The sequence below is a fragment of the Sus scrofa genome, chromosome 11, assembly GCF_054392235.1.
Source record: "Sus scrofa isolate SSC_HxYL_T2T_F1_AM1 chromosome 11, Sscrofa_HxYL_maternal_Yorkshire_Landrace_v2.0, whole genome shotgun sequence".
Taxonomy (NCBI): domain Eukaryota; kingdom Metazoa; phylum Chordata; class Mammalia; order Artiodactyla; family Suidae; genus Sus; species Sus scrofa.
In genome coordinates this window covers 9,500,458-9,522,235 of record NC_139393.1, presented here as the reverse complement: position 1 = coordinate 9,522,235, position 21,778 = coordinate 9,500,458, and the positions used below count along the sequence as shown (strand labels likewise).

Below are 21,778 nucleotides of genomic sequence, written 5' to 3'. Positions count from 1 at the left end.
AAAGCAAAGTCTGGGGACAATGCTCTAGGACACATGGCATCCTTTGCAATGTGCTAGTTCATTTTGGCACCATCAACAAAGGTCTGTAACAAGGATTCATTAGGCTCAAAGGATGCTCAGTGACAGCTGTCTTTTTCCTCATTTATGTCTCTGGAAGATGTGGAAGTTTCCATCAAGAGGAATACCTTTTCATTTCTTGGCCCTAGAGTTTTCCAAGGATGTGAAAGATGCTTTCCTGATGTGATGCAGTGATAGGACAGCAATGGGGACAAAGGTATACTTCACAACCAAGCAGAATGAAATACGGGAAGCAGCGAGAAGAGGGGATCAGTTAGGTTAGCTAAGTATGAGTAATTGGATCTCAGAGCATACTCGTTCCACCGTGCTCTGAGCCAGCAGGCCTGGACCATGGTGTTTTAAATTATGAGGCCAGGGTTCTCAGAAATAAAAGCAAGGTCAATATAGAAAGTTTGCAGCATTCCAAGTCTGTGTATATGAAATTAGAGTATCAGGCAGGTGATGTCTCAGATTCTTAGTCACTTAGGTCTACTTGGAGAAGCTACTAACTTTTTATATTTTTAGTGATTTTCCTCAGGTAGGTCCTGAACCTCCTTTCCCCATCTCTGAGAGTCCTTGCAGTGCCTGTCTCTGGAGGTTGAGATAAATGAGGACTCGACATGCCACGTTATGTTCACAGTGTAAGAAGACACGGTGCAGTGTATGTTGCAGTCACTTCCTAGAAAAGTAGCACAAGAGAATCAGCATCCCCGTGCTCCTGGAGCTGTGGGAATAGTGGAAGAAGGCCCTGCTGAATTTTCAGGGGCAGTGTTATGTCATGGGTGCGGTTATGATTAGAGAAGCAGTAGAAATAGAGGAGGAAATGAAAGAGGAAGAATGTTTTCATAAGAAAATCTCAGGAGATACACAGGAAGTTCCCTGAGACTTCTTCTAGCCCAAGCCCAAGACATTAAGTTCTAAGAAGTCATACATCTTGGTCAAGTCTCATAGGGACAAATTCTCCTTAGTTCTAGTCAGAGCTTTTTCTTCTGCACCCAAAGGAGAATAACTGCACCAAAGACTGGGGGTGAGCTGGTGAAAGCATAATGAGGTTGGTGTCCATCTGGTGGGTAATGAAAAACACACGTAAAGGCTCCATTATGAGCGCTTAGTTTACCTGAATCTCCACTGTCAGTGTAAGGAAGCCACATGTTATTATTTGTCAATGTTGATAATGTTTCTTCTGATAATTATCAAGGATTAATTTTTCTTTATTAATGTGGAACCATTTAAGGCCATGGGAAGAGATGAGATTTAGATTTTTAAATAAGCATTCATGTTTATCCTGACTATGGTGTGCGAAGGGAGACAGTGTAGTCAACACTGAGCTCCCAGGGGTGTCTAAAGTCTCGTCCTCATCTGCTCACACGACAGGGCGTTTGTAACGTGACCCAGCTGCCTTAGTTCCTTTTTGGCGTTTCAGTGAATTCTTTTCAATGGTACTGTTCTAGCCCTGTTCAGACTCTAGAGTAACCCAATTAGAGGTTACTTATTATCATTCCAAGTTATCTAAAGATAGCTAGGCTTTGTAAGATTGAGGAAATAGCATGATAGAGAAAAATTAGTCTCATGTCTGATTGTTCCTTCATAAGACTCTCAGTCGCGTTGCAGGCATGGCTTGAGCAGAAGGCTGTCTGTTTTGATCAAGGTAAGACCCTGGGAAAGGGGAGGGAAGTATGGAGACAGAAAAGAAAGCCCGCATTACTGAGTGTCCACTGTGTGCAGGCACTTTATATGTGCTTACTTAGGATTTTTACAATAATCCTGACATGGAGTGTTTGTTTGTTTGGTTTTTGTTTTTTAAGAATGAAATTTTTTTTTTTTTTTTTGCTATTTGCTTTTTAGGGCCACACCCACAACACATGGAGGTTCCCAGGTTAGAGGTCTAACCAAAGCTACAGCTGCCAGCCTGTGCCAGAGCCACAGCAACACCAGATCCAAGCCGCATCAGCGACCTAAACCACAGCTCATGGCAACGCCGGATCCTCAACCTGCTGCGTGAGGCCAGGGATCAAACCCACAACCTCATGGTGCCTAGTCAGATTTGTTTCTGCCGCACCACGATGGGAACTCCTGAGATGGTTTTTTATTTTGACCTGCAGCTCTCTTAAATTCAGAGATGTGATCACACAGCAAAAGGCAAACTATAAAATCCTCTTTCAGTGGAGGTGCTAATTGTTTTTATGTTTTAGGTGAGAACGTTAAGATCAGAGAATCATGCATTTGATCCTGAGACTCGGAATTTCATTGTGCACAAAGTGGTCTTCTCTTACCAGGGATGTTCATGGATGAACACAGCTTCATCCACTTTCCACAGCTACTACGGAGTCCTGTTGAAGTGAGCTTGTATAACTGGGATATTTCAGTATTCCTTTTAAGGATATGATGAAGAACAGGGTCTGAGGGGCTTTCTCTGCCACTGAGAGTAGCAATTCTCCATCCTTTGCTTGTACTTTGACTTCCCTTCCTTGCATTAGTGCCACCTCATAGATACTTGTTTGTTTGTTATCTATGTATTTTATAAGAAAGGAAGCTTCATGAGTTGTGATGCAAGCACCCTGAGATCAGGAGCTTTATTCAGCCCCTAGAAGAAGGCCTGACACATAGTAGACCTGAGTATTTGATAGATTTGTTTTTTTGTTTTGCTTTGCTTTGCTTTTTTTTTTTTTTTTTTTTTTTAGGGCCACACCTGCAGCATGTGGAAGTCCCCCTGGCTAGGGTTAGAATCAGAGCTTTAGCTTCCAGCCTACGCCATGACCACAGCCTCACACAAGGCATGATCCAAGCTATGTCTGTGACCTACACCACAGCTCATGGAAATGCTGGATCCTTAACCCACTGAGAGAGGCCACAGGTTGAATCCGCATCCTCATGGATACTAGTCGGGTTCGTTACCACTGAACCCCAATAGATCTGTTAATGCCAGAAGTTTCTGAAGAGTTGGTAGCTCAGAATCAACATGCATCTTGACTAAACAACAAAACCAAAAAGGAGATTATTCACATAAAGAGAAATGTAAAACAGTGAATAAGCTGTGGAGAAGAGACAAGAAGGGGGAAAAAGAGGAATAGAGCCACTTAATCCAAATGCTCCAGAATTCTCTTCTCTTCAGTTCATAGGAAAACCATTTTTATGTTTTACATGCGAAAATGTTTGATGTGTCATCTCCTTCACCTGATAGTTACCCTAAAAAGGAATTTAAAAATAAGCATCAAAGAAAGCTTACCCATTTAAGCAGCAGTCAGAAAAGAGCTCAAAACGACAGTTTTCCTGTATGGCCACTGTTGTGTTGTCTGGGACTGATTGATGCCATTTTGGGAAAACATGGCGAAAAAGAAGTTGATGCTGAAGTGGGTGTGCTTCTGACTCCTCCTCCTCTTCTGAGCATGGCTGAATTGACCACCAGAAAAACATACACATCGGGGAAACCTGTGGCCTTGCTGGATTCTCTGCGAGGGCTTGTTCATGTGCAAGATACTGAAAGGAATGTCTGCTAGATACTGTGCAGTGGGGCCACAATGGCACCCGAGGGCTAAAGGCGAGAGTGAACAGCGGGACAGCCTGAAAACCTTTCACTAGGAGTCCCCGTAGCTGCTGTGGCTTGGCAGTGTCTGTGGGGCTGGTGTTGGTTGACGTCCATCTCTCCAAGGATAGGGCTCAGCCTTGGCGTAGTTGGCAGCACCAAGAAGGTCCAGCCACACCAGGCCTCAGGGAGACTGCCCCAAGGTATTTATAGCCATGGCTTCCTCCCTGTTCTCCTCGGGTTGTTGGGTCACTGAGCCTCTTTCCTGCCTCGCAGCTTAAAGTCCTCAAGGAGACTTCTAATAACATCCAGGAAAAATCTTCTCTCCCATCCTCTTTAGGGATAAATCTGAGGTTTGGATAAAATCCTCAACCTATAAAGATGAGTAAATGGAAGATCCTCCTCACACAGTTCGGGATTCTACAAAAAGTTGCATAATCAAGGCAACAGAGTCTTACATTCAAGAACCATTCATACATTTACGGAATGTTTATTGATTACCTCTCGTGTACCTGACATTCTTCTAGATGTTTAGAATAGAGTGGTGAAAAAAAGTGATGAAAATCCCTGACTTCCTGGAACATATATTCTATCAGAGAGAAAATTAAAAAAAAAAAAGGAATGGAGAGAGACGTTCCCACGGTGGCTCAGGGGTTAACGAACCTGACTAGCATCCATGAGGACTCGGGTTCCATCCCTGGCCCTGCTCAGTGGGTTAAGGATCCTTCGTTGCCACGAGCTGTGGTGTAGGTTGCAGATGCGGCTCGGATCCCGAGTTGCTGTGGCTGTGGCGTAGGCCAGCTGCTATAGCTTGGATTGGACCCCTAGGCTGGGAACCTCTAAATGCCGTAGGTGTGGCCCTAAAAAAGACAAAAAGACAAAAAAAAAAAAAAAAAGGACAGGTGGAAAGAGGGAAATTTTAAATAACATCTGCTCTGCTCTGTTCTTTCAGAAAACACAAAGTTTTCTACAGCTATTAACTTGAGGTATGTACCGTCAGAGGCGTTCTGCATGAGTACAAGGAGGTTGGCACAGTGACGTTCATTGCAAGTTGTTCCTGATAGGAAAGTTTGCAGATAACCTCGACATCACTAGAGAAAAGGGTCAGTGAGGTTTGTTTAGTTTATAATGCCCAGTCACAGTGGTTTAGTGTGTAGCTCTGAGGCCAGGAGCCTGGGTTTTATTCAGCTGAACCACTCTAGTCTTGTGTTTTTACTTTCAGCTTTATTATGTAATTGACACACTGTGTGTAATTTAAGATGTACAGTGTGTTGATTTGATACACTTCCACCCTGCAAGGTGGTTACCGCTATAGTATTAGCCAGTACCACCATTATGGCACATTATTACCAATCCTTTTTGTGGTGAGGACATTTAAGACCTACTCTCTTGGCAGCTTTCACAGACATAACACAGTATTAACTATAGCTATGAGTTTGACTTGTGTAGATTCCACATATAAGTGAGGTCATTACAGGGTTTGTCTTTATTTCATTTATTTCACTTATCCTAATGCCTTGAAGTTTCGACCGTGTTGTTAAAAATGGCAGGATTTCCTTCTTTCTCACGTCTGAATAATATTCCATATTTCCCACATTTACACATCGACAGATGCATAGGTTGTTTTCATATCTCGGCTATTGTGAGTAATGCTTCAGTGAACATGGGAGTACAGATGCCTCTTCAACATCCTGTTTTCATTTTCTCTGGATATATTACCAGAAGTGGGATTACTGGAGCTTCTATAGTTCTGTTTTAAATTTTTTGAGAAACTGCCGTTCTGTTTTCTGCAGTGGCTGCACTGATTTATATTCCCCCCAACTGTGCACAAGGGTTTCTTTTTCTCCACGTCTTCATCAATGCTTTTAATTGCCTGCCCTCTTGAGGACAGCCATTCTAACAGGTGTGAGGGGATAGCTCACTGCGGTTTTGATTTGCAGTTTCCCTGCTGACTAGTCATGTCGAGCATCCTTCATGCACCTGCTTGCCGTTGGTATGTCTTCTTTGCAAAAATGTCTATTCAGATTCTCTGTCCGTTTTTAATTGGGTTGTTTGTTTTTTTGCCAAAGAGTGGTATGGGTTCTTTAGATAGTTTGGATATTAATCCCTTATCAGATACTGATTTGGGTATATTTTCTTCTGTTTGGTAGGTTGCCTTTTCCTTTCATTGATTTTTTTCTTTTGCTGTATAGGAGCTTTTTAGTTTGATGTTGTCTCACTTATTAATTTTTGCTTTGGTTGCCTGTGCTTTTTGGTGTACTATCTAAAAATCATTGCCGAGACCAATAACAGGATTTTCCCTTATGCTTTCTTCTAGGGGTTATATGGTTCAGTTTTTATGTTTAAGTCTTTAATCTATTTCAAGTTAGTTTTGTGAGAGGTATAAAATAGAAGTCCATTTTCATTCTGCCTCAATCACTGCCACACAGTAAATTAAAATTTTAGCTAGATTGGGGAGTAAAATGTAATAGAGCATAGATAAATATTTACATAATCTTGGGCTGGGAAAGACTATTGTAAATGTATTATCAAAGGCAGAAAGTAGAAAATAAAAGCTGGATACATGTGACTAGAAAAATTTCTAATGATTTAGACATTTATGTTAATTATAAATAAAACTAAAAAGAAATTGGTATATTCAATGAGACATTGACATACTCAATACGAAAGCCATAAACCTCCAAGAAGGAGGTTTTGTTAACAATCAAAGGGCGTGAAAATGAAGTTCACAAAATAATATCTCTAAATGACCAGCACACATAAGAAAAAATATTTAAACTTGCTGGTGGTGGAAGAAGTTGGGAACAAACTAAATACCTAGCCACAGAGCATTGGTTAAGTAAATTATGGTACCTCCATATGAATAACTATGTCATGACCATTCCAAATAGTGTCCTAGAATCCTATTTCATGAGGTGGGGAATAACTGCCGTGGAAATAAGTTTGGTGGGAGGTGGAGATGCTCTACATGTTGTTTCTGTTTTTATTTAACAACATCAGATGAGGGGAAGAAAGGAAATTCTGTCTGTCTGCTGGAAAGAAGATCAAAATATTAATCATCATTTTTAGGTGGAGAAATAGAAGAATTTCCTCTATTTCACAGTCTTTTTTTTTTTTAAGTGAATGTGTATTACATTGTTAATTAAAAAGGAAAGATAGTATTTTTTAGGTTTGTGTGGGCAGAGACACAGGAGCCAGCTTGAAGGGGTACCTGCTGACCAGATTTGGGACAATTTGAGTATCATAAAGAATAATGATGGTAAGGATTATTAAAAGGGGAAGGGGAAAAAAAGCTCTTCTCTGCTGGACAATGGCACCTAGTAACTATAGAAGAAATTACATGAGCTAATCTGTATTCTGCAGTCCCGATGAGATAACTGGTGTGGCAAGGATCAGCAGTGAATGGACGCATCGTTGAGGGAAAGGCTGTTGGGGAACAGGATGTTACGTGGGGTTTCACATCCTCCACCCTGTATTGCCAGGGAGGCAGCGCACCTTTACAGTGGAGAGATCCAGCCGACCCCACCTTTTAGTCACGTGATCAGACTTAGCATGATGGTACGATGTGCCAGCCGGAGTACACAGGCATCACCTCTGTACTTTCCTTCCAAAAATGTTTAACCTGGATCTAACGAGGAGGAAACGATCAGGCAAACCTAAAAGGTGGGGCATTCTTAAGCCAACTGACTAGACTTCAAAAAGGGAAACCAAAGAGGGCATGAGGACAGTTCTAGATTAAAAGGCACTAAAGAAACATAATAACCAGGTGCAGTATTTGAACCTATAAAAGATAGTATTGGTACCATGAAGGAATTTCAAAAATTTTAAATTAAAAAATCTGTTAATATTAGCTATTATAAATAGTTAAAATATAAAATTACAATATAAAGTAATAAATTTATAATTTATAATATATACTTTATAATATTTATAATTTATAATTGTAATAAAATAACATTGGGGCTATTTTGAAGATATGGTAATGATTATGTAGGAGAATGGTCTTATTCATAGAAGATACTTGACAAAGCATTTAGGCACAAAGTATCATGATGTCTGCTATTTATTTTCAAATGGTTTATCAAAAATACATATGTGGAAGTTCCCCCAGTGGTGAATTGGGTTCTGCAGTGTCTCTGAAGCACCAGAACGCAGGTTCTATCCCCAGCTTGGCACAGTGGGTTAAAGGATCTGGTGCTGTCATAGCTGCAGTGTGGGTCGCAACTGTGGCTCAGATCTGACCCCTCACACGAGAACTCCATGTGCTGCAGGGTGGCAAAAAACAACAACAAAAAAACCCCTAACAACCCATATGTGAGGAGTTCCCTTGTGGCACAGCGGGTTAAGGATCCAGTGTTGTCACTGCAGCAGCTTAGGTCATTGCTGGGAACTTCCACATGTCTCAGGTGTGGCCAAAAAAAAAAAAAAAGAAAAGAAAGAAAAAATACATATGCGAGAGACATAAAATAAGTAAATGAGGCAAAATGTTAACTGTAGATGAAGGGTAAGTGGTGTTCATTGCATTATTCTTTCAACTCATTTTTTAAAGTTTGAACATTTTCTAAATATAAAAGGTTGTAGGGGAAAATTTAAGGTGGAAATAAAAAGAGGGAAGAGTATGGAATAAATGAGACATTTATTGGATATGGCAACCAAATACAATGTATGGATTTTTGGCTCTTGATTCAAATGAACCAAATGTAGGAATATATTTATGAGACGATCAGAGAAATATGAAAACTGATGAGGTATTTGGTGAAATGAAGTATGAAGCAGATGAACAAAACTGGCCCCGTGATGCTAATTGTTAAAGCTGGACCGTGAGTACATGGAGAACAATTATATTATTCTGTCTACTTTTGCATGTTGGAAATTTTCTCGTATAAAAAGTTAGGACTACAACTCAAAATTACATATTAATGTTGGACTTTGTCAGTGAGTGACTGATAGATATGTATTTCCATGGTTCTCTATTATTGAATAAAAGGATTTCATGGTCATTTTCTTGTGGTGCAGTGGGTTAAGGTTCAGTGGCTTTGGTCACTGCTGTGCGGGAGTTTTGATCCCTGACCCGGGAACTTCCACATGCTGTGGGCACCCCCTCCCCCCAAAAAAAAAGTCCACAAAAGAGTGATAAGTGGTGAAATCAAAATTAGAACCTGAGTTTCTCTCATAGTAATGGTTTCAAGTGAATTTTAGGGGAGCTATGGAGGTGAAGATTATGTGGAAGTAATTGTCTATTTTTTCTCTTTTATTTTCATTCTTTCAATTTCCCTAATGCACGAGGCTCCTGACCACCATAAAGGAAGCTAGAGCTGGGGCATTATCCTCATCACTTCTGAATCTGATGGAATGGTATTTATTGCTTCCACTTAAATTTGAGACTCTCAAGATTGTTTGATCAGTTCTTCATTTAGCAAGGAGAGCTTTTATTGTCTTGCATTTTCAAGAGGTTCCATAGCCGCCAGTGCCAAAAAATTTAACATTCAGGTGAAGATAAAACAAGTTTTGAAGGAAAGATCCTTCAGATCATGAAGAATCTCCTCCTTCCTCCACTGCCTCATATTCCATTAGTATTGTCAAGGTGGGGAGTTCTCTTCATGGCTCATCAGTTAACGAACCTATTATCCATGAGGATGCAGATTCGATCCCTGGCCTCGCTCAATGATCTGGCATTGCTGTGAGCTGTGGTGTAGGTCACAGATGAAGCTTGGATCCTGCGTTGCTGTGGCTGTGGTGTAGGCTGGCAGCTATAGCTCCGCTTCAATCCCTAGCCTGGGAACTTCCATATGCCATGGGTGTGGCCCTAAAAAACAAAACAAAACAAAATAAAACAAACACAAAAAGAATGGTCAAGGTGAAAAACACTCATATCTAACTGCCTATTTCTAGGAGCCCGCATAGGCTCTAGTCACATGTGTCTAGGGAAGAAATGGGCAAGTGGTTTAGCCCCGTGGTGGTCCTGAACAATTTAGGGCAAAATTTTATAACCGGGGAGGGCAATAGTTTCTTTGCTGTGTTTTGTTGTTGCTTTCTAGAAAGGAATAAGATTCAAATAAAATGTGAATTGAACACATGCCTTAAAGGTTTTTTAAAGGAAACAGAGTATTAACTTCGAATAGACAGTATAAACTATAAAGAGGAAAACATGAGTAGATAAGGCTATGTCTATGAAAAGAAAAACTCAACTCTGAAAATGACAAAACACAACCAAACTTGTAAGTGGCAGAGTTAATGGGAAAACAGATGAAACCAAGTTCTAGAAGGATTATCAAATCTGGAACAAAAAGAAAAAAAAAATCTTGGAAGTAATATTCAGAGTTGCTCAACTTAGTACACAAAAGATAATGTTGCACAATGTCATCCAAACTCTGAACATAGCTTTCATGATTCAGACTAGATAATGTTGATAAAGATATATACATACATGTATATATATATATATATATATATATATATTTTTTTTTTTTTTTTTTTTTGTCTTTTCAGGGCTGTACCTGTGTCATATGGAATGTCCCGGGCTAGGAGTCGAATCTGAGCTGCAGCTGCTGGCCTACACACAGCCACAGCCACAGCAACTCAGGATCTGAGCTGCATCTGTGACCTACACCACCGTTCACGGCACCGCCAGATCCTTAACCCACTGAGCGAGGCCAGGGATCAAACCCGTGTCCTCATGGATACTAGTCAGGTTTGTTACTGCTGAAACAAGGGGAACTCCATTGATGAAGATAAGTTTAAAACTGTATAACATTCAGAAATATAAAATACGCACACTTGAAAATGCAGTTAGTGTTGCCCTTGGATTTTCTCCCAAGGTGTTTTTTTAAAATAATTGTTTGCGTTGGAGGTTAATGTTTGGATTCATGCTTTAGGCTTTTCAGTTAGAGTATCTTTAAGGTCTACTCAGAGACATTTACATGGAAACTACGTGAATCTGTGTCCTCAGATCTGTATACTTTCAGCGTGTATGGTAGACTTAAAGTGGCCGCATGTTCTTGGCCACCTCTCCCATTACATACACGCTCCGGTGTAGTTTCCTAGGATGGCAGGCAAGCAGACTCGGTTAGAAGATTTTATTTCCTTTGGTATTGCTGTGAATAAAACAACAGGACCTACATGTGTAAAGTGCCTTACCTCTTGGACAGTGTTTCCCTGTACCTCACCTCACCGGAACCTTACACGAAGCTCTGTGTAATAGGTGGTGATTATTCTCTGTGTTTTTGGTCAGGAAAACAGAAGCTTAGGGAAAGTGGTCACAGAACTGAGCAGTAGAAGAGTCAAGAATGGAAGCCAAAGCTTTCAAGCAACTCGGGTCCTTACTTGTTATCCGCCCCTTCAGTGCCTTAAGCTCTCTCCTGATTAGAGATGGTTTTTCTCTTTTTTCGTTTATTTTTATTATTAGTATTTAAATTTTTAAAAAATTGTTATTAGAGATGATTTTTATTGTTGGAGAAGAACAAATAAACTCTGCTTTCTCTTTATATTTCCTGCCGTGGTCATCATCCAACATTTTTTTCCTTCCGCTTTTAAATATCTTTTTATTCTGAGCATGGCCGTTTTGTCGTATCTCCTGTTTGTCCTGGTGAATTTGTGTGAAGTGAGGATTATGCTGGTGAGTGCTGCAGGGAGAAGGGAAAGAAACACATACTCATTGTGTCAGGTGCTGCGCAAAGTGCTTCCCCAAGTTATTACGTCATCATCCTACCTTAGCAAGATGGGTGACCTCGTCCTCAGTTTTTGCAGAGGAGGAAAGGAGGCCTGGAGATTTACTCAGTTACTGTCTAGCAGTAGCCAGTACTAAACTGGCTAAAAAAGGCCAAATAAGGATTTCAAGTGGAAACATCTCTTTGAAGTTATTTTGTGCAGAACTTGATGTGCATTTTTTTTTTTTTGCTTTAAATGGGGGCTCTATGATGCTTTTTCTTCTTTTCTGTGATATTTTCATATTTAGAGAGTGATAGACGTTTAGGAAGTCATGGGAAATATTGGGTATGCCTCTTATCCTGCTATGGCTTTTATTTTTTTATTTATTTTTTGAAAGATTTCTAATTTTTTAAAGTAATGATTTTTATTTTTTCCATTATAGCTGGTTTACAGTGTTCTGTCAATTTTCTACTGTACAGCAGGGTGACCCAGTCACACATACATGTATACATTTTTTTCCTCACATTATCATGGTCTATCATAAGTGACTAGATATGTTCCCAGGGCTACCCAGCAGGATCTCATTGCTTATCCATTCCAAAGGCAATAGTTTGCATCTATTAACCCCAAATTCCCAGTCCATCGCACTCCCTCCCCCGCCCCCTCCTTCTTGGCAACCCCAAGTCTATTCTCCATGTCTAGGATTTTCTTTTCTCTGGAAAGGTTCATTTGTGCCGTATATTAGATTCCAGATATAATTGATGTCATGTGGTATTTGTCTTTCTTTTTGAAGGAGTTTTATGGGTCTCCTTTACTTTTTTATTACTTAATGAATTTTATTACATTTATAGTTGTACAACAGTCATCACAACCAAATTTTGTTGGTATTTGTCTTTCTCTTTATGACTTAGTTCACTTGGTATGAGAGTCTCTAGTTCCATCCATGTTGCTGCAATGGCATTATTTTGTTCTTTTTTTTATAGCTGAGTAGTATTCCCTTGTGTATGTATACCACATCTTCTTAATCCATTCATCTGTCGATGGACATTTAGTTTGTTTCCATGTCTTGGCTACTGTGAATAGAGCTGCAGTGAACATATAGATGCATGTGTCTTTTTCAAGGAAAGTTTTGTCCAAGAGTGGGATTGCTGGGTCATATGGTAGTTCTATGTATAGTTTTCTAAGGTACCTCCATACTGTTTTCCATAGTGGTTGTACCTGCTATGTTTTTTTTTTTTTTCATTTAAAAAAAATTGTTATTTCCCCAATACAATTTTTTTTCTCCTATACAGCATGGTGACCCAGTTACACATACATGTATACATTCCTTTTCTCACATTACCATGCTTCATCATAAGTGTGACTAGACATAGTTTCAATGCTACACAGCAAGATCTCATTGCTAATCCGTTCCAAAGGCAATAGTCTGCATCTATTAACCCCAAGCTCCCTGTCCTTCCCACTCCCTCCCCCTCCCCCTTGGCAACCACAAGTCTATTCTCCAAGTCCGTGATTTTCTTTTCTGTGGAAAAGTTCACTTGTGCTGTATATTAGATTCCAGATATAAGTGATATCATGTGGTATTTGTCTTTCTCTTTCTGACGTACTGCTATGGTTTTTAAATTTAGTTTAGGTCACTGCTAAAATGTTACCTAGGAGCACACACACACATCACATTTATCTGCATTTCATTCCTCTGCAAGAACTAGTTTCTCAGGTGGGTCCTTACCGAGAACAGAGCTCCAAGGCAAGGGGACCAGGACAGGTGAGGGGACGAAGGGAGGGGCTGCAGCACAGAGGCGTGGGTGCCGGAACTTCACAGAGGAGCAGCAGGGAGGGCTGTGCCCACAAGGAAAGGCTGTCGTCATACCCGCATCGTAGCCTCCAGACCTTCATCTAAAGTCAGTCCCAGTTGCTGCAGACATCAGTGCTGTCACCAGCACTTCTGGTGTTTCAAGAGTTGGGCAACACACCCAGTCCCCTCTCCGCCCTCTCCTGCCTCCTAGGAGTGATAACCTTCAGAAAGTATAAGGATCTGTCTTTTAAAACTGAATTTCAGCAGCTCAAAACCTGGTGGTCTCATTAACTTATTAACTGCTAAATGTTAGAGATGGAAGGAAGTGACTTCAATTATGGCCATGCAGAATCATAAAATAATCTCTTATTTCCCCACTTTCCAGACAATTGCAACACGACTTTCCCAGGGCCCTGATTTTCAGCACCGATGATTTTTTCTTCAGGGAAGATGGTGCCTATGAGTTCAATCCTGACTTCCTGGAGGAAGCTCATGAATGGAACCAGAAAAGAGGTGACAAATTACTTTCCGCACTCCTGGGAAATCCTATTGTGCATCTAGATTGTAGCTGCTGCAAAATGAAAAAGTTTTGTGGAAGGAGGTTAATCTAAAGTTCTGCCAATTTTCCCCCGAAACAGAATGCCAGAGTATAACCTCCCTAGATTCCAGGAAAAAGAAAATTGTTTTTTTTGTTTTTTGTTTTTTTTTGCCTTTTCTTGAGCCACTCCCGCAGCATATGGAGGTTCCCAGGCTAGGGGTCTAATCGGAGCTGTAGCCACCGGCCTACGTCACAGCCATAGCAATGGGGGATCCGAGCTGCGTCTGTGACCCGCACCACAGCTCATGGCAACGCCAGATCCTTAACCCACTGAGCGAGGCCAGGGATCCAACCTGCAACCTCATGGTTCCTAGTCGGATGCACTAACCACTGTGCCACGACGGGAACTCCAAAGAAAATTGTGGATGACGGGTTCTGAAATAGGTGGTGTTAAAGTTGCGTAATGAGGACACCCTGTAATAAGAATGACAAAATGTGGGGTACGCGCACCCTTCTCTGTTGCATGTTGTTCACTGATATATAACGTTGTGTTGCAGCGAGGAAAGCAATGAGGAATGGCATATCCCCCATTATTATTGATAATACCAACCTCCACGCCTGGGAAATGAAGCCCTATGCAGTCATGGTAGGAAGAAGTATCATTCTGAATTTTCAGTTATGGGCATTTTGTGAGAACGTTGAAACATTTGTTCTTTCTTCTTTTCCTGATCTTCCATGACCTCATATCCATGAATAGTAGTTCTCTCAGGGAACAGGTAAAGAGGTTTTATTTTAGCGTTTCTCTGCTGTTTAAATGGCTGTACTCTGCTGAGATGCTGGTATCACCTCAGGGTACATTTTTAAAACAGTCTGAATTCTTGATAGCAATTCAGTCTTGGTTGTCTTCCTAAGGGCAGGCAGACATAGAAGCATCCACTGAAAGTGGTGGAGAAATTTTGGATGAGATGATGTTCATGGGACAGATCGGACTTAGCCACGCCGGGGACTTCAGTCCTATGTAGTGCTGCCATGTGAGAGTTCCAGGGTGATGAGTTTCCTAGTTTAAAAACAGATTTGGGATTAACACTGTAATAACCCTTTTAAGATATTAGAAGGCAACTATATAAACACCCATATAAATACGTAGCTGTCTGCTGTCAGAACAGTAAGATGAATAAAGCAGTGTGGACATTTTTTTCTTCTCCCCTCCCTTCCTCCTTTCCTTCCTTCCTTTTTCTTTCTTTGTCTGTCTTTCTTTCTTTTTGCTTTTTAGGGCCACACCCAAGGCGTATGGAAGTTCCCAGGCTAGGGGTCGAATTGGAGCTGCAGCTGCAGGCCTACACCACAGCCACCGCAACACCAGATCTGAGCCACGTCTGTGACCTACACCACAGCTCACGGCAACGCCAGATATTTGACCCACTGAGCATGGCCAGGGATCAAACTGCATCCTCATGAATACTAGTTGGGTTTGTTTCCCCTGCGCTGCAATGGGAACTGCACATTTTTCTTTAATTTGGAAGTATGTCTGATCTGTTTCAGACATGTTTTATCTTTTTTTCTAATAATTTTTCATTCCTTATTGAGTGTAGAAAGGAGAAAATATCCAGAATCAAACAGGGGCAGGAAGAAGATAGCCGAGTATTCTCCCCATTTGGCTAATCGTCAAGTGACTATCTCTAAAACTGGGCTCATGGCAGTCTAGTTTTAGGCACCGTTTTTATAGTTTGGGCAAAGTGGCTTACATAAGGTGCACTCTTCTCTCACTGTACTTTCATCCATTTTACTAGCTTTACTTTGGCCCAGACTGGGGGACTTTGGTAAATGTAGGAAAAAAATAAGCATCGGCTTTGGTTACTTTAGTTTATGGATCAAGCATACACTTGGGAGAGAAATTAACAGGGCCATGAAGAGTCAAGTTAAGCACAACTCAGAACCAAGAGCCAGGGGTTAACTGAGGGTGGCTTAAGGGAAGTCATTTTACTTTTCATTTTTTTATTTTCTATTTTCTAGACAATCACAGTCTTTTCCAGGCATCCGCAGCTATAAGTAAGACCCAGATATTAGATATTTTCCACATAGGATATTTGATGTCCTTCCCAAGTTAGAAGTGTCCATCTAAAGAATGAAGAGGAAATCTTCCTATCATTCTGTATTTCATTCTGTATTTTATAACATGATAAGCAGTAGTCATAATAGAAAGTTCAGTCTGAGGTGGTGGTCAATTTATGACTGCAAATAATGTTTGATCTTTATATGGAAATAGCAGTAATTTTCTAAAGTCAAGGACATCAGGCACAGTGAATTGAGCCAAACAGTATTAGATTAGCAGGGAGAACTACTTTTGGAGGGAAAAGTGTGTAAAGTACGTGAAAATCACTTTTATTTTCTAAGCTCTGTCCCTATGGCACTTTCATTTTTTACACCAGGGCACGAGGAATAGGCTAATGCATTTGACAGCAGTGAGTCTATGATAATCACATAATGGACCCTGAAAAACTGTTGGAGTTCATTGCTCATTCTTGTGGACAGGGTCTTTAAAACTAGTTCAGCTATCATCTTGTAAATGTCCAAAACAAGGAACCTTTATAATTTTCCAGTATAGTCGATAGAATTGACCAAAATTTATCATTGGGAACCGTAATATAATCTAAGAGTGACTAAGTATGGAAATGAACCAACTGTATCTGTTAACATAAACTAAGGCATTGGATTACTGGTTAAACAAAAGGAATTTTAGGAAAGATTTATAGTAAATGTTTAATGGCAGCATAAACATTCCCAAACATACATACCATGTCTTCAATGTTTTATGTACTTTTGAAAAATCAGGCACTTGAAAATAACTATGAAGTTATATTCCGAGAACCTGACACTCGCTGGAAATTCAACGTTCAAGAGTTAGCAAGGTACTTCTTTGTTTTTCTAGTTCCTCATTATGTATCCTGCTGTTTTCAGGTATTTCAGACCGAACAAAAGAATCTTTTCAGGCTGGAATTGGACATGGTAGTTTTCAGGCCAGAAATGGTAATTCTTGGAAATTGATAACTTTGAAATTATTAATGTGAAGACTTGAGTTTGGGGTCAGTTGTCTAATATAATGCTAAATGCTAAATTTTGGCTTGGACTTGGTCCTTGAGAAGGACACATTTAACATTTTGCTAAAGCGCTTCTTCATTAATAAACATTCAAAGGCACTTATCTCTGCATGGGATTGCACTTGTGGTAGTGTTTTTGCACTTAGGCTAAACGAGTATCTTTAGATGTTGAATAGTCTATGGTTTATTTATGGTCTAGATGCTGCTTCTAATTTGTAAAGCAACAAATGTCCAAATAATACTAACTTGTTGATGGAATGCATGGGTTCTGGTATTCACTATCTGTGCTGTTTGATAATGTCAATGACTTAATGTAACCAGTGAGATCAGAATTTTCTTTTTAGCAATAAGTCTAGTTCATCTTATAGTTACAAGCAGATAGTGTTTCCAAAGAGATCTGTGGACCAACCAGACCCAAGAGAGTTGCCCGAGGTGGTTGTCAAAATTCTAGTTCATGGACCCATTTCATAGTTGGAATCTGTAGTAATTACATTTCAAAACTCCAAGTGATTCTTGTGTCCACTAGAATTGAAGACTATTGTTTTATTTATTTATTTTTTATTATTTATTTATTTATTTATTTATGTCTTTTTGCCTTTTCTAGGGCCACTCTTTCGGCATATGGAGATTTCCAGGTTAGGGGTTTAATTGGAGCTGTAGCCACTGGCCTATGCCAGAGCCACTGCAACACGGGATCTGAGCCACGTCTGCGACCTACACCACAGCTCACAGCAACGCCAGATCCTTAACCCACTGAACAAGGCCAGGGATCGAACCCACAACCTCATGGTTCCTAGTCGGATTCGTTGACCACTGAGCCACGATGGGATCTCCTGAAGACTATTGTTTTAATAAGCATCTAGAAGTATCTAGGACTGACATAATTAATTATAGATATATGCATGGCAAATTGGCAAACACATAATACAAATATTTCATGGTCAGCTCTCTTATGTCTTGAAGCCCAGAACTGGTATTTCCAGAAACAAAGCATTTCTGGAGCTCCTCAGGGTAGTTTGAGGGTGTGCAGGGCAAGCATGAAACATAGAAGTGGAGCCTGAAAGATAGCTGCTTAACATGAAGTTACCCTTTTGTGAGAGTTCCCTCCTGAGAACAGGGAGTGCATATCTATGTAATCATACAGGACTTGTAAAATACAAGGCATTCATTTTGATGTGCCGCGTTAAATGACCCTTGGCGTTTTTTGTTTTTTTCCATGCAGAAGAAACATTCATGGGGTCCCAAGAGAGAAAATCCACCGAATGAAAGAACGGTATGAACATGACGTTACGTTTCACAGTGTGCTGCGCGCGGAGAAACCAAGCAGAGCAAGCAGAAGCCAGGACAGGAACAACGCCGCTCCTTCCGACGGGGCAGGGTACTGGAACACCTATGCCGACCTCCCAAACCGGAGGGCTCAGGGCGGCTTCTCTAATGAGAGCGCCTTTCACAGAAGGGGTGGTTTTCACCACGGCTATTAGAGGTCTATCCTACAGGCATTCAAGAGTTTCCTAAATCAGTTTTTACTTCCATTTTGGGTATTTATTCTTTGTTTAGTTGTAGTCAGAGCTCTATCCCATGTAAATAGTCAAAGCTGAAAGTTTTGGAGAAGTCATTACATCCCTCTTCAACAAGCATTTGTTAAAGGGATCCTATATGCATGGTCTGATGCTGGGAATTCTGATTTGATTAATCAGAGTTCCTTTCTCTAGGGAAAGAATTAATTTGAAAGTGAAACCTGAGAACATACCCAAGAACATAATCAGCCACATAGGTTCATTAATGAAATGAAGTGTTTATAATATAAAGCTTCAGTACCGCTGTCTCTGAAGCAGTCTATTTTTTCAGGAAATTCATCTCTGTCAGGAAAGTTAGGAAGGTGGGAGAGAAGCAGGAGGCAGGAAAAATTTTAGTGCCACTGCTACTTTGCTCACCCATGTATCCAAAAATGTGAGATGTGTGGCTGTAATGATGATACTGATTTTCCTTCACAATGAATATGCCAGCAAGCATACATCTAGGGGAATATTGTCTTTCAAAGTAGATAGTTTGGGAAATTATTCCTTTACTTTAGCGATGTATCACTGTTAAAAATGTCTGTGAAAATCTTTCTTAATAGCTTTACAAGCTGCTGAGGAAAATCAGTGTCATTGTTTAAAGTCGCATCTTATGTTTTAACTACCACTTTATTGAACAGGGTTAAACCTGAATAATTTTGGCTGTTGAGCTAATAGTGTAAATAAAACAAGCCTGCCTTTATAAAACACCAATTTTTAAAATTAATAATTAAGCAGTTTTTAAAATTATGCCTATAAACCTGTGTATAATCAGTTGGCAGTCCCCAAATTTGGGGTGTACAAGGAATTAAGCAGCCCAGAATGTACATTACGTGGAGATACGGAAAAGTCATGCTTGACTTCAGATGAGCAGGGTTGGTGTTTTATGTGGCATTAAGGCAATGAACTTCTACCACAATCCCTACACTAATACTGAATTTATGAATCCAAATTAAATCTCACTAGGTTGGAATCAGATTAATTTGGTGGGAGACCATGATAGATAAGACCAGTCGGGGTGTATGCTTTATTTCTTGTTGGCCAACAGCTTCTTTCTAATGTTTTGTGAAGTATTAAGTGTCCTATATAATGGTGCTTTTATGGTTATTAAAATTATATACGGTATTGCTTTATATGGATTTGTCATTGAATCTCATTGTTTCTTGGTTTAGGAATCAAATTCCTAATTAAATTCCACACAAGTCCTACCTATTATGAACCAGTTTTTCTGTATCATCAACCCACCAGTCTTCTTTAGTGAATAGGAGATAGGTTAAAAGCGACCTAGTATTTTACTTGCTTGTATAAATTGTTTGATCTGCTCCATTAGAAAGATCGTATTAACATTCCACTGTCTGGTACTATGGAAATCTAGTCAGCATCTTGATGCAGTGCATCTATAATTTTTTCATTAACATTTAAAATATTGGTGTCTCCTTTGAATAGCAAAGTTTGTCCAACAAAACTAAAATTTAGTAATTTGAATGGACCTAAGGTATAGTTTTGCTGAATTCTGTGTATCCAAGCTCATCACATAAAAATCTTCTCATCACCGTTCCTGCTGCGGTGCAGCAGAAACGAACTTGACCAGGAACCATGAGGTTGCGGGTTGGATCCTTGGCTTTGCCCGGTGGGTAAAGGATCTGGCATTGCTGTGAACTCTTGTGTAGGTCGCAGATGTGGCTTGGATCTGATGTGGCTGTGGCTGTGGCTGTGGCATAGGCCAGCCGCTGTATCTGGGATTCGACCCCTAGCCTGGGAACCTCCATATGCTGCAAGTGCGGCCCTTAAAAGCAAAAAAAAAAAAAAAAAATCTTCCAATAATAATAATAACCCACATAACAATACTCCTGTTTTTCCAGACCCAGGTAGTCAGTGCGGTCATTTCAGAACTAGCTCAAACTGGATAGCTTGACTCCCTTAGGATGGTAGAGGTGGGAGTGTCGGGTCCAGAATGGAATTCCTTTATTTTAATTCCAGACGGACGAGATGAGCGCATTCAGGGTGGTATGGCTGCAGACTATTTTAATTCTGTAGGAGCAGCTTCAAGGACCAGAACTCAAGCACTCCTGATTTACATCTGACTCTGCATAGGGCTTCTGGTTGGGCTGGGCTGAGCTGGGCTATTATTTTATTTTTTTGGCTGTGCCTGTGGCATATGGAAGTTCTCAGTTCAGGGACTGAACCTATGCCACAGCAGCTATTCAAGCCGCTGCGGTGATAATGCTGGATCCTTAATACACTAAGCCACACGAGAACTCCTGATCCAGAGCTTTTTAAAGAGCTCAGAATAGTTTCCCAGTCTATTGGCCTGTTTTAGAAGCATAAAAATTGATTAAATGCTAACTTTATTCCACCTAGAAGTGATTTATATTTTCTTCTCTCAACTCCCATGGCTCCTGATTTATGTAATTTTTTGTCTTTTCTTAGGGCTGCACCTGTGGCACCTGGAGGTTCCCAGGCTAGGGATCTAATCGGAGCTGCAGCTGCCGGCCTATGCCACAGCCATGGCCACAGCAACGTGGGATCCGAGCCATGTCTGTGGCTTACCACTGAGTGAGGCCAGGGGTTGAACCTGCATCCTCATGGATACTCGCTGGGTTTGTTACTGCTGAGCCACAACAGGAACTTCCTGATTTATGTAATTTTTTGAACACTCAACATTGACTTGGTTCGTATATTAACATCTGCATCACTTGAAGAGCTGGTGTGGTGTTTTATGTACACAACAGGCTCTCCAGTGATTGTTGAGTAAGTAACACAAATTGCTTTCACTATTTACCTCTTATCATGCAGTGTACATTGTTGACTTTGTAATCATTACATTGTCAGTTTTAGGGGATAATATCTACATATAATCAAGCTTCACTTTTTGCTCATATAGCTTGGCTGTATTATTTACAGTTTTTAAAGGAATGTGTGCATTAGATGTCTCCATTATGGGTAATCTAAATGATAATGAAAAATGAAGGAGGTTATAGCTTACGTTTTTCTAAGAATCAAAGCAAAGGTTAAAGGTTAAATTTTTATAATTTTTTTTTTGTTTACTTTAGATGCAAGTTTTATTCCCTGTTTTAGAGTAGATCACTGAGAAAATGATTAGGATATGAAGAGCAAATTGCTTTTTTTTTTTTTTTTTGGCTGCTAGGGCCTCCACCTGAGCATACGGAAGTTCCCAGGCTAGGGGTCGAATTGGAGCTACAGTTGGTGGCCAACGTCACAGGCCCAGCAACGCGGGATCCAAGCCACGTCTGTGACCTACACCACAGCTCACGGCAATGCCGGATCCTTAACTCACTGATCAAGGCCAAGGATTGAAACTGCACCACATCCACATGGATCCTAGTCGGGTTCATTAACCACTGAGCCGCAGAGGAACTCCCAAATTTCTTTATAAACAAAACATAAATCACATTAATAAGACTGGCAGAACACTTAAGTTAGAAAGAATAGCAGAATAGACTATTACATTAATTATAGAAGCCAGAAAAACCATGGGTCACTGTTAGGGAAAGAAACAAATTGTGTTTATAATGAGATGTGAAAGCATGATATTGTATATAA

General features: G+C 40.3%; 1 protein-coding gene and 1 non-coding gene across 4 annotated transcripts in view; both read left to right on the top strand.

Moving 5' to 3' along the window:
* The window catches only part of N4BP2L1 (NEDD4 binding protein 2 like 1), a 28,704-nt gene that overhangs the window by 5,321 nt on the left and 1,605 nt on the right, over positions 1–21,778 (top strand). The window contains exons 2-5 of one of the 3 annotated variants that reach the window (XR_014819164.1): positions 13,408–13,535; positions 14,118–14,206; positions 16,519–16,587; positions 17,881–18,036. Coding sequence is in view for 2 of the 3 variants with exons in the window: in XM_021065183.2 (XP_020920842.2) it covers positions 13,408–13,535; positions 14,118–14,206; positions 16,393–16,469; positions 17,881–18,139 (553 nt within the window). In the remaining variant the exon portion in view is untranslated. Of the gene's footprint in view, positions 1–13,407; positions 13,536–14,117; positions 14,207–16,392; positions 16,470–16,518; positions 16,588–17,880; positions 19,348–21,778 lie in introns of those variants that run through there. The other 2 variants (XM_084981445.1, XM_021065183.2) reach the window with 2 other exon arrangements.
* On the top strand, positions 3,261–3,387 carry LOC146398516 (small nucleolar RNA SNORA16B/SNORA16A family). Its single transcript, XR_014820150.1, has one exon. It is a non-coding gene; the product is annotated as a small nucleolar RNA SNORA16B/SNORA16A family (small nucleolar RNA).